At 41.7% G+C, this 12,595-nt stretch overlaps 1 protein-coding gene across 2 annotated transcripts in view; it reads right to left on the minus strand.

Annotated features, from left to right (window-relative positions):
* TMEM50B (transmembrane protein 50B) overlaps positions 1-12,595 on the minus strand; it is a 38,421-nt gene that overhangs the window by 5,550 nt on the left and 20,276 nt on the right. For both annotated transcript variants that reach the window (XM_059164626.1, XM_059164627.1), the window contains exons 2-5: positions 8,514-8,659; positions 5,914-6,026; positions 4,271-4,338; positions 3,589-3,681 (exon numbers count right to left, since the gene is read on the minus strand). In XM_059164626.1, the coding sequence (XP_059020609.1) occupies positions 3,589-3,681; positions 4,271-4,338; positions 5,914-6,026; positions 8,514-8,612 (373 nt within the window). In that variant the 5' untranslated portion in view covers positions 8,613-8,659. The remainder of the gene's footprint in view (positions 1-3,588; positions 3,682-4,270; positions 4,339-5,913; positions 6,027-8,513; positions 8,660-12,595) is intronic.

Consider the following 12,595-nt stretch of genomic DNA (forward strand, 5'->3'; position numbering starts at 1 on the left):
GTCAATACAGCGCCCTCCCCTTCATCCATGGTTTCGCCTCCCGAGGCTTCGCTTATCCGTGGTCCACCGCCTGCAGAAGCAGACAATCCTCCTTCTGATGTATCATGGGAAGGTCAGCAGTAGCCTACAGTGTGCCCCATGCCTGAGGCACTCACCGACCTTCACCTCATCACAGGGACATGTTACCGTCTCACATCATCACCAGGACAAGAAGGGTGGGTATGATAACAAGGGATTTTGAGAGGGAGACCACAGTCACATAACCTACTACAGTATACTATTATAATTGTTCCACTGTATTATTATTAGTCACTGTGGTTAATCTCTTATTGCGCATAATTTATAACTTAAACTTTATCATAGGTCCTTATGTATGGGGAAATCATAGTAAATTCAATACTATCCACAGTTTCAGGCATTCGTGGGGGGGTTCTTGGTACGTAAACCTTGCAGATAAGGGGCAGACCTACTATATAGAAATATAAAATGTTAGAAAGGTACACATTAAATTCTGGATGATTTAATAGTCTGTAAACTTATTTTCTTTGATGAATTCAGGAATCTTATTGTGCAATTATAACAGATACACAAAGGATCATTTTAATTCATCATCATGTTCTTTCACTGAATCTCCCTGGAAGAAACAGTTACTATCTTCAAAGGAAAAGAAAAAAAATTTTTATAGAGTTTTAACTGTCCATTAAAAATACTAGACGTGGGTGCCTGGGTGGCTCAGTGGGTTAAAGCCTCTGCCTTCGGCTCGGGTCATGATCCCAGAGTCCTGGGATCGAGCCCCACATCGGGTTCTCTGCTCATCAGGGAGCCCGCTTTCCCCCCGCCCCGCCGCCTGCCTCTCTGTTACTTGTGATCTGTCAAATGAATAAATTAAAAAAAATCTTAAAAAAAAAATACTAGACTTGATGGAAAAAAAAACCTTCAATTTTTAGCTTTCTATATACCATAGCAAACAGTACAACAGCATGGTCAAGAGCTCCAAGTCTAAGCCCAGATCCATAGATGTGAATCCCACCTCCACCAAGTGACTAAATGTGTGACCATGGGCAAATTGTTTAACCTCAGTATGCCCTTAGTTTCCTCATCTGTAAAGTGGGCATTATAACAGCATCGACCCCACAGAGTGTGGGGAATGTTAGACCATGTACGTGCTTAGAACAGTACTTGGCCCATACAGTGCTATATAAATGCTAGCTGCTGTTATGATTAGTAGTAGGTCAAGAAGATCTGTACAGCAAAAGATCTGAAGTATGTGTTAGAAATGCCCTCTGAAGTAAAAGCGTATTCAGAGTTTATAAACAGAAAAGTCTAAAATACTGAGCATTGCTGTAGAAATATAAAGATGAAATCCATAACTGAGAAATTTCTCAATGTGTACTAGTTCTCTAAAAATTAAAATACAACCAATGAGTACACAACCTTTACAAACGTGATACTTCCCCATACGCCTTCCAGAAATGGTAACTTATGCCCATTTTCCCAACAGAAACAAGAAAGTTTCACCTGTTGCTTTAAGTAACTGAGCAAACTTCCAGTAAGAGCACTTAGAGTCAGGGATAGAGTGAACTTAAAACACACTTCCTTGTATGATTCCATTTATACAAAATAAGCCAATCTACAAAGACGGGAAATAGATTAGTGGTTGCCAAGGGCTGGTGGAGAAAGGTAATGGGAAGTGACTGCTAATGGTAAGGAGTTTCTTTTGGGGGTGATAAAATGCTCTAAAATTAGATTGTGTGATGCACCTGGGTGACTCAGTCGGTTAAGTGTCTGCCTTCAGCTCAAGTCATGATCCCAGGGTTCTCAGATCAAGCCCCATATCAGGCTCTCTGCTCAGCGGGGAGCTTGGTTCTCCCCCTCCCTCTGCCTGCCACTTCCCCTGCTTGTGCTCTCTCTCTGTCAAATAAATAAATAAAATCTTTAAAAAAAAAAAAAGTACTTTCCTTCATATGCACTTCATACTAGAACTGTGTACTCCATTAGTATTTTTAATTAACTAAAGTAACACTTTATTTTTTTTTCTTTTTTTTTTTTTTTTTTTTTTTAAAGATTTTATTTATTTATCAGAGAGAGAGAGGGGGAGAGAGCGAACACAGGCAGACAGAATGGCAGGCAGAGGCAGAGGGAGAAGCAGGCTCCCTGCTGAGCAAGGAGCCCGATGTGGGACTCGATCCCAGGACGCTGGGATCATGACCTGAGCCGAAGGCAGCTGCTCAACCAACTGAGCCACCCAGGCGTCCCAACACTTTATTTTTAAATAATCTTTTCACCCAGTGTGGGGCTTCACACTCACAACCCTGAGATCGAGAGCTGCAAAACCTCCCAACTGAGCCAGGCGCCCCTAAAACAACACATTTTAGCTACACTTGATGAGCAGCGTTATTTAAACAGTACTCAACCACTTATACTGACTTACTTGGCACCAAGTGAAAGACAAAGTTTCCAAAGATCGAACTAAGGACCTGAAAGGGTCCTACCAGGAGTATTAAAAGGTCAGCTATGGGTAAGGACAAGGAGAGGTGACCCTTAAGCAGGGTGACAAAGAGATTCTGGGGGGAGAGGGGACAGAAGGTGAGTAAGTGGTGTTATGTGTTATCTGAAACAGACTCCTGTCTTTGGAGTGAAGGGAGATAATCGGGTTCTTCTGGGCCTGGGTCCTGCCTTTCGACCCTGGCCTGGAGGAAAGCTACGGTGCCTGGAGCAGCCACGCGGAACAGCGGCCTGCGAGCTCAGGCCATTGAGCGGAGTGAGCATGAAGTTTCTGCACGAAGGCTATATACATACATACATACATACATACACACACACACACACACACACACTGAGTGGAGTGAGCATGAAGTTTCTGCACGAAGGCTACACACACACACACACACTGTCTTACTCCTAAAAACCTGCCCTGTGTCTATTCCTGAAAAATTCCAGACTAAGCTGGAGAAAGGAGGCATCTGCGGAATGGTATTGGGGTACGCACCCCTGAGCAGAAATCCTTGTGAGTATGTTTTGGAATTCAAAAATTTTCACATTTAAGAATGGTTAACACAAGGCCATAAATATCAAAGAGGCCGCCAGCTCTGTTTGGACCAGCATCCACAGTCTAATACAACCACATTCCAGCAAGAAAACGTGTGAACACTTACTCAACGGAATAGAGACCACGAGGAGCCCCTTGTCAACTCGGGTCAGATGTCGCTGCCAAGCTGATTGTGAAACACCTGACTTGCAGCACTTTGTGGATTTTAGAATTCGCGGATAAGGGACGGAGATCTGTACAGGTTTCCCACTTCACCACTTACAACCCTCAGTAAACGGGCCTTCCAGTATAAAGCCTGGCTTCCCAGGGTTAGGAAGGAAATCAGACACTCTAGAGATGGCCAAGTGTTACCTGGTCTTGTTGGTGGCTTAAATTCTGCAACCAGGCTATACCATTGCACTCAAGGACCCCAACTTACGTATCTTCAAGCTAAGTGAACAGTTACACTAAATTTTACTCCCGGTGGAGTTGATGGAGTAAGCTAAAGGTAAAAGACATACCTGAGTCTCTGTGAAATAAAGGAGGAAAAAAATACTTACTTTGGGTGACATATGCACCAAAAAGAATCCACATGGAAGCAATAAGTGACCCGAACATCAACATGAAACCAATGAAGAGCCAAACTCGAGCACCTGCATGAAGAAAAGGCTTTATCATTCCATTCATTGCTGCAGTGACTCAAGAACACGGAACACCAGAAACACTGCGACCCTAATACCTGGCGTGCATACAAAGGCAGCCCCGTATTTGCATACACCTGCTATAACAATGAACTGAATGAGGATTTAAAAAACGAACAAACGACTAAAAGGGGTTTAGCCCCACTTGGGGAGAGAAAAAAGGAGCATCACCTTTCTGCTGGCTAGAGAAATTACTATCCTAGCAAACTGCACTAGGGGAGCTTCTGAGTAATTCCATGACTAAACTGAGTAATTGATTAATTAAATCCTAAAGCTCTGCGGGGGAGCAACCTGAAATCCAAGAGCCACTGATTTTAAATAGTAACATTTTATTTATAGACTATGAGCAGCAAAACCTGACTAAAATAGTACTTCTGGCAGTAACTTTAACTTTGTTAAGGATTTAAGTAACACCAAACATTTTTTCAAGTTAATAAAAAAAAAAATCTATCTAATCCTAACTAGATCTATAAAGAGACTTTCTTCTCCTGCTAACAAATCTCCCTCTGCCAGCGCACATTAAAACTCAAAGTGCCTTTACCTGTTCTTCCCAAGCAGCCGCTTTCATAGCTGTCCCCCCGCACCTGAGCATTGGACACAGCATTTATCCTGGAACAACACAAAATCATCTCATGAGCTTGAGTGCTACTAAACCAGTCGCAGATATTTACATATATTTAAAGAGAAACATTCCCTAATTAGAGTCAGTATCTGAATAACTGAACATATCTTTTAATTTAACAGGTATCCTAGTGGACAGAAATGTTACAGGACTCTGTACCTAAACTACACCCAGAAAACATCCTTAATTTGAAGAAATTACTATTCACTTGTCTCCAAAGATTACAAAAGAGGGGCCTATTTTCTGATTTCCTTGCCTATTTTACATTCATACGCAAGTGACTCAGTGTGAGTCATCGTATTTTAAGGTTCTCGTTACAATCAAGACTTAAGTTCCCCTCTGGTTAAAAGTCAAGTGCTTTTCCCTGATCCATTTCTCAAAGTCACACATTTGATCTCTGTATAACAAGCAGGCACACTTTACTCAGCCTCTCTTGCTATTTTTATTAGAGCAAGATGCTTTCATAGTAGAAATGTAGCCTCTTCTCAGCATCCTTAATGGAGATAAGTAGTTCCATCCTCTACAATTTTGCAATATTTTATTTTTAGAGAGAGAGGGCATGAGCAGGATGGGGAGGGAGGGCAGAGAATCCTAAGCAGGCTCCACAATGGGCTCCAAAAGGGGGCTCAAGTTCAAGACCCTGAGATCATGACCTGAGCCAAAAATAAAGAGTCAGACACTAAACAGACTGAGCCACCCATGCACCTGCACAATTTAACTTTTATAACTCTCCACAGTATAAGAAAATTATATAATCTTAATGTTTTAACATAGTCTTTAATATTAATACAAAATACCCACAGAAAGTTTCCAAAATCTTTTATGAAATGAGACTTAACCGATAAACCCAAAAATGACTTAATAAAAAAGAAAAGTCACAAACCAATCTCATTAGAGGCCAATTCTGCCCTTCCCCCAGCTACTGGCAAACAGAGTCAAACAACACATTAAAAAAAAATTACACTCCATGCTAAAAGTTCCATGTGTTACAATACTCTAGGAATGATTCACCACTACAAAGAAATCTAGAATTGTAACATATTTCATTAAATCCAAGATGCCAATGATTTTTTTAAGATGCATGATATTTTTACCCAGAAAAAAAATATATCAATTATGGGGCACCTGGGTGTCGGGCTCTCTGCTCAGCGGGGAGCCTGCTTCTCCTTCTCCCTCTGCTGCTCCCCCCCTGCTTGTGCTCTCTTTGTCAAATAAATAAAATCTTACCAAAAAAAAGCAGCACCCTCATATTCAGAAATATTCAAATTCAAAAAATAATCTTGGGACAGATAAAATACAGTGACCAGTTTAAAAAGAGTGTAAGAAGAAAAATCATGTGATCATCTTTACAGATGCTAAAAAGATATGTAACTAAATTCAATACTCATTCTTGATAAAAAAAATTTTTTTTTTCACAAAATGGGGAAAAATATAGATATTTATCATGTTAAAGAATCCACTGATAAATTAAAAAGTTATTCCAGATAGCATTAAACTATACGGCAAACATGTCTTTTGGAGATAAATCTTGATCTTGAATTAAGAATCACCTTCATACTTACATGAAGAAAGCCAAGGTGGAGAACACGCCACACGTGTGAAAGGCATGGTTCAGCTGCTCTGGCTTAGGGTACACCACGGCCGCGTCGATCATTATCCACCAACCTGTAAAAAACTTGTGCAAGAGCCCAAGTCACTAAAATAACACGAACACTTGGTTCAGCATAACGTTACCTGCTCTGCAATATTCCTGTGTTTCTCCAGACCATGTAAATGAAACATAAGGTATTTCTGGTTTGAGTTCTGGATGTGGAAATATAAAAAATAAGAATCTTCAGTTTACCTACTCTTGATAGCATTTGACGTGAACTTAACCTAGTCAAATCTGTAAGATTCTGAAGTTCTGCTCTCAATGCAGGATAAAAAATTTGTTTTCTAAAATGAATTATCTGCTTCTTTGGCCCACCATAAATTATAGGCACTTAAGTTCTCTCTTTTTAAAAAGATTTTATTTATTTGAGACAGAGAGGGCATGTGAGCAAGAGCAGGGGGAGGGACAGAGGGAGAGAGAAACTCAAGCAGACTCTGGCTGAGCACAGAGCCCAGCACAGGGCCTGATCTCAGGACCCTGAGATCATGACCTGAACCAAAATGAAAAGTCGGATTCTTAATTGACTGAGCCACCCAGGTGCCCCTGAAGCTCTGCTTAACTAACCTCCAGCTAACCAGCTCCCAATTACCTGACATGTTTCCTTCTCTCTAGAAAACATTCCTTTCTGATAGGCCTAAGCTCTTCTGTGTCCACAAATGAGCTGTGTGCTTACCAAGGGTCAGCTGTCAGGTCTCCAAAACTATTTAAGCCTTCCATAGTTTTAATTGATTATGCAGTTTGATTAAATACGGTATAACTGACTGAACATGAGTTTGTAAAATGGCTTTTTTTTTAAGATTTTATTATTTTGTTGACAGAAAGAGACATAGTGAGAGAGGGAACATAAGCAGGGGGAGTGGGAGAGGGAGAAGCAGGCTTCCCCCTGAGCAGGGAGCCCAATGTGGGGCTCAATCTCCAGACCCTGGGATCGTGATCTGAGCTGAAGGCAGACGCTTAACTGACTGAGCCACCCAGGAGCCCCAAATGTCACGTTTCTATGTAAACTAAACTGCAAAGACTGAGAGAAGCTGCTAAACAATTTCATGGAAAAATCAAGTGCAGGTGAGATGATCACAAAAAGCCAAAAAAAAAGGGGGGGGGGCACCTGGGTGGCTCAGTAGGTTAAACTGCTGCCTTCGGCTCAGGTCATGATCTCAGGGTCCTGGGATCGAGTCCCGCATCGGGCTCTCTGCTCAGCAGGGGGCCTGCTTCCCTTCCTCTCTCTCTGCCTGCCTCTCTGCCTACTTGTGACCTCTCTCTGTCAAATAAATAAATAAAATCTTTAAAAAAAAAAAAAAAAAAAGGAAGCATCACAATTATCTTTAATTCCTGCTCTGGGTTATTATTTTCCCCTACTGGACTTCAGGTATAGAACTATATACTGAAAGAGATACTTTTTTTAACTGTGATCGATCCTGCAGTTTGCTTCGGAAATGCAGTGAGGGCGGGGAGCGGGCAATGGACCACTAAAGTAAGACTGGTCTTGAGTCGTTTCGAAGCTGGGCTGTAGGAACATGGGGTGAGCAGGGTTCCCTACACCATTCTCTTTTTGTTGACTATATATGCTCAACATGTCTTATAATAAAAAGTCGAAAAAGAAAAAAAAGGAAGAAAATGAGGCAAGAGTTTCCTCCACAGACTTCGTCTCATCCCCATCAGAGCTGCCACTGGGCCCAGGGGGCGCTGGCGATCCTTCCCTAGAGCACCTCGGGGCTTCAGTTCTAAGGCAGCCTCATCCATGCTGCTGTCCACACGTCGTGAATCTTGCTGAGTTACACCACACTATTGGTTACCAAATTCTGAGCCTCTGAGGAGCTTACAGGACTAAAACATATTGTATCATTGGGCACTTGGGTGGCTCGGTTGGTTGGGCGACCGCCTTTGGCTCAGGTCATGATTCTGGAGTCCTGGGATCCAGTCCTGCATCGGGCTCCCTGCTCGGGAGGGAGTCTGCTTCTCCCTCTGACCCTCCCCCATCTCGTGCTCTCTATCACTCATTCCCTCTCAAATAAATAAATAAAATCTTTAAAACAAAAAAAAAATTGTATCACTGACTTAAAAATGCTACCGCTTATAACTGTATTATCACTAAAGCTGAAGAAAAGATACTAAGCTTAACAAATTTACAAAGTCAGGGGCGCCTGGGTGGCCCAGTCGGTTAAGCAACTGCCTTCAGTGTGGGTCGTGATCCTAGGGTCCTGGGATCGAGTCCTACTCAGGCTCCCTGCTCAGTGGGGAATCCGCTTGCCCTCTCCCTCTGCCTATCACTCTGCCAACTTGTGCTCCCTCTCTCTGTCAAATAAATAAAAACCCTAAAAATTAAAAAAAAAAAAAAAAAGTACAAAGTCAAAACCATGTTTTGTTCAGTCGTATCTGGAACTCTAATTATTCATACAAAGTAACAGTGAAATAAACAGTTCCGAAAGGGTATTCATGCTCCAAAGGAATCGACATTAATTTTCAGGGCAAAGCATGAGGCAGCCATGCCAACGAGCTGGCTTTTCCACTTACCAATATGCCCGCCACCACAGAAGCCACGGCGTTTCGCCTCTCGCTCCAGTCAATGCATTCGCATTCTGGCCAGCGGAAATTATCAAGGAAGCCTGCCATTTTCACCCCGTAGGCATGGATTTTTCATTAAACTTTGTATTCTACCACTAAAAAGACCAAAAAAAAAAAAAAAAAAATCCCTCTGAGGAAATGTTTTTAAGAAGTGAAATATCTTTTCCTTTCTTATTTTAAACAGAAATCTGCTTTCAGTCCAAACCTAGACTTCAGAAGAGAAATCCAGTACTTCGAGGACTACCTACTGACATGTAGGTAGGACTGTTGGGACACGGGGGGAGGCTGCTATTTACTAAATGAGCCTGCTGGTTTGCCAATTCTTTGACCCTTCCACTTGACTGAGAAACGATCTCTGGCCCTCCCCTTGAATTCAGGCCCACTGTAAAACACCGGCTGAGCAACAGCACAGCAGACGGGATGCTCCGTAACTTCTGCCATACAACTTCCAGGACTAGATGGAAAAAGGCAATGCAGCTCGTAGCTGGTTCTCTGGAACACGGGTACCAGAGTTCCGAGTTGCCATGTAAATATCCAAGGTCACAATGCTGTGAGGAGACCGTGTACGGGCGTTCTGGCCCACAGTTCCCAGCCAAGAGCTGGCCTCCCCTGCCAGAAGCTTGAGTAGCCACTTCTGGGAGACCGCTGTTCCAGCTACTGTGCCCCATCTGGTAACCCAGACTTCCGGCTTCACCCAATGAAGCCCCAGATATATGGAGCACAGACACCATCCTGGCTGTGCCCTTTACCAACTCCTGACCCATAGTAAACCATAAGCACAATTAAATGGCTATTTTAAAGTACTAGGCTTTGGAGTTATCAGGAATGCGGCAATTGATAACTAGGAGAAAAATCATGTGCATAAAGAACTATAAGGGTGCAACATGTTGGGGGAGTTTTCAGAAAAAGTACATTCAGATGAGGTGATCCAAGAACACCTTAAATTCCAAAAAGGAAGGGGGGGGAAATATTTGAAAGCATTGAAGAGTGCTGAAAAGCAGACAGAAACTGGAGGGGATTTACCCTTGAAAGAAAACACAATGAGTAAGACCCACTCTTATACAGCTTTTTCCTCTGAAGAACCCCTAGTCTCCCACTCCAAGCCCAGGTGAGTCTCTGTGGTACACCGTGGCTAAAACTTGACCAAAAATGCCACAGCCTTTTTGGTTTGAGGTATAAGAGTTCAGGATTATTGGAGCAATTGGGAACTGAGAGAGGAAATTTTGGAAAGGGGGGAGTTACAGGAAGGAGCCCCAAACGCTTTAATATAAACTCTCTTTGAATACCTAATGCCCCCAAACAGGACACCCATGGAGGAAACTGCAAGAAACTCAGCAGAAAAAAAAAAAAAAAAAAAAATAGCAGGAAGGCTAAATGAACTAAGCAGAGTTCCCCTGCACTCACTACAAGATACTTTAGAGCTTGAGTTCCACCAAGTCAGAGATCAGTAAACACCTTGGCATTACTCTAACAAGGTGTAACACCAAGGGTCTACAAGTTAAAGGTGGTCAGCCAGCATTTTATCCATCTATTAGAACAAGAACTGACAGCCCTCAGAAGATGATAACGGAACTGAGTGTCTATAATGTATCACCCACAATGTCTAACATGTAGTAAAAAATTATTAGACAGTCACAGAAACAGGAACAATGTGATCTATTTTCAAAGAGTAAAGAAAAAAAAAGTCAATAGAAACAGACCCCAAAATGACACAGATGTTGAAATTAGCCAACAAGGACTTTAAAGCTACCAATATAAACACATTCAAAGACTTAAAGGAACATGGTCCAAATAACTAAACTGATGGAGGATCTCAGTGGACAATTCTTTTTAAGATTTTATTTATTTATTTGACAGACAGAGAGAGATCACAAGTAGGCAGAGAGGCAGGCAGGGGGGTGGGGGAAGCAGGCTCCCCGCTGAGCAGGGAGCCCAATGCAAGGCTCCATCCCAGGACCCTGAGACCATGACCTGAGCTGAAGGCAGAGGCTTTACCCACTGAGCCACCCAGGCACCCCTTCAATGCACAATTTTTAATGTAAATTTTAGAACTGAAAATTATCATTTTTGAAATTTTAAATTAACTAAATGGGCTTACTAGGAGATTAGAGACAGCAGAAGAAAAGGGTAGTAAACTTGAAGATCAAAAGAAATTATCCAGTCTAAAGAACAGGATTTTTTTTTTAAGGGATTCTTCTTTCTTTCTTTCTTTTTAAAGATTTTATTTATTTGACAGAAAGAGAGAGAGAGATCACAAGTATGCAGAGCAGCAGGCAAAGAAAGAGGAGGAAGTAGGCTCCCTGTTGAGCAGAGAGCTCAACAGAGGGGCTTGATCCCAGGACCCTGAGATCATGACCTGAGCTGAAGGCAGAGGATTAGCCCACTGAGCCACCCAGTTGCCCCTCTTTCTTTTTATTTTATTTAATTTTATTTATTTATTTGAAAAAGAGAGAGAGAGAAAGAAAGAGCACAGCGGGGGGAGTGGCAGGCAGAGGGAGAACAGAATCACACTGAGCAAGGAGCCCCACACAGGACTCGGTCCCAGGACCCCAGGATCATGACCAAAGCCCAAGGCACTCAACCAACCGAGCCACCCAAGTGCCCCTAGGGATATTTTTTTCTGAAAAAAAAAAAAAAAAAATGTACAGAGCTCCTGCAAACTAAGGATCACTAGTAACTGATCCAATATATGTTTAACTGGTTCCCAGAAAAAGACAGAATGAGGAAAAAAATATTTGAAGAAATAAAGGCTGATAATTTCCCAAGTCTGGTGATAAATATTAATTTATAAATCCAGGAAGCTCAGCCTTTAACCTTAGGTTAAATAGAGGAAACGTCATAATCAAATTGCTGAAAATCAGAAATAAAAGAAACACCTTGCAGTAGTTTTAAGGGAAAAAGTATCAACTTATGATAATGACTGTCTTCTCAACAGAGACCAGGACAGTGAAGAGAATTTAAGTGTTTTTTAGTTTGTTTGTTTGTTTGTTTGTTTGTTTTTTAAGTAATCAATCCCAGTATCCAGTGAAAATATTCTTCAGAAGATAGCATGATGGGGCACCTGGGTGGCTCAGTCAGCTAAACATCCAACTCTTACTTTCACTCAGGTCATGATCTCAGGGTCATGAGATCAAGCCCTGACTTGGGCTCCGAGCTGAGCATGGAACCTGCTTAAGAATCTCTAACTCCCTCTGCTCCTCTCTCTTCCCCCACCTGGTGCATTCTCTCTCTCAAAACAAAATATTTTCAAAAAGGGAGCATGACAACCATTCTACTATCGATCTACCCAAGAGAAATAAAAAGATACATGTACACAAAAACTTGAACACAAATGTTCATAGTAGCATTAATCATAACAGCCAAGAAGTATAGCAATCCAACCTACATCAACTGATGAACGGACACATAAAATGTGGCATATCATACAACAGAATACAAATTCAGTGATAAAGGGGAACGAAGTACTGATATATTCTACAACACAGAGGAACCTCAAAAACATTATGCTAAGTGAAAGACATGAGGCCACATCTTGTGTGATTCCATTTATATGAAATATCCAGATGAGGCAAATCTGGAGACAGAAAGTAAATTTGTGGTTGCCTAGTGACAGTGGGGGAGAGTGGAATAGGGAGTCACTGTTAATGGATACAAGATTCTAAAATTAGACTGTGGTCAGACATCACAGGGGAAGGGAAGAGAGAGACCAAGGAACAGACTGATGGTCAACAGAGGAGAGGTGGGGGGGGTGGTGAAATAAATGATGGGGTTAAGAAGGGCACTTGTCCTAATGAGCGCTGGGTATTGTACGGAAGTGCTGAATCACAAAACTGTACACCTGAAACTAATAATACACTGTATGGTAACTAATGAATATAAATAAAAACTTTAAAAATAAGATTGTGGTGATGATTACACAACTCTGTAAATAAACTAAAAAATCACTGAATTGTACACATAAAATTGGTGAATGTTATCTTATGTATATCTCAATAAAGCTTTTTTGTAAAAATGATAAAATAAAAATATTT

Source organism: Mustela lutreola, chromosome 2, assembly GCF_030435805.1.
Source record: "Mustela lutreola isolate mMusLut2 chromosome 2, mMusLut2.pri, whole genome shotgun sequence".
Lineage (NCBI taxonomy): Eukaryota > Metazoa > Chordata > Mammalia > Carnivora > Mustelidae > Mustela > Mustela lutreola.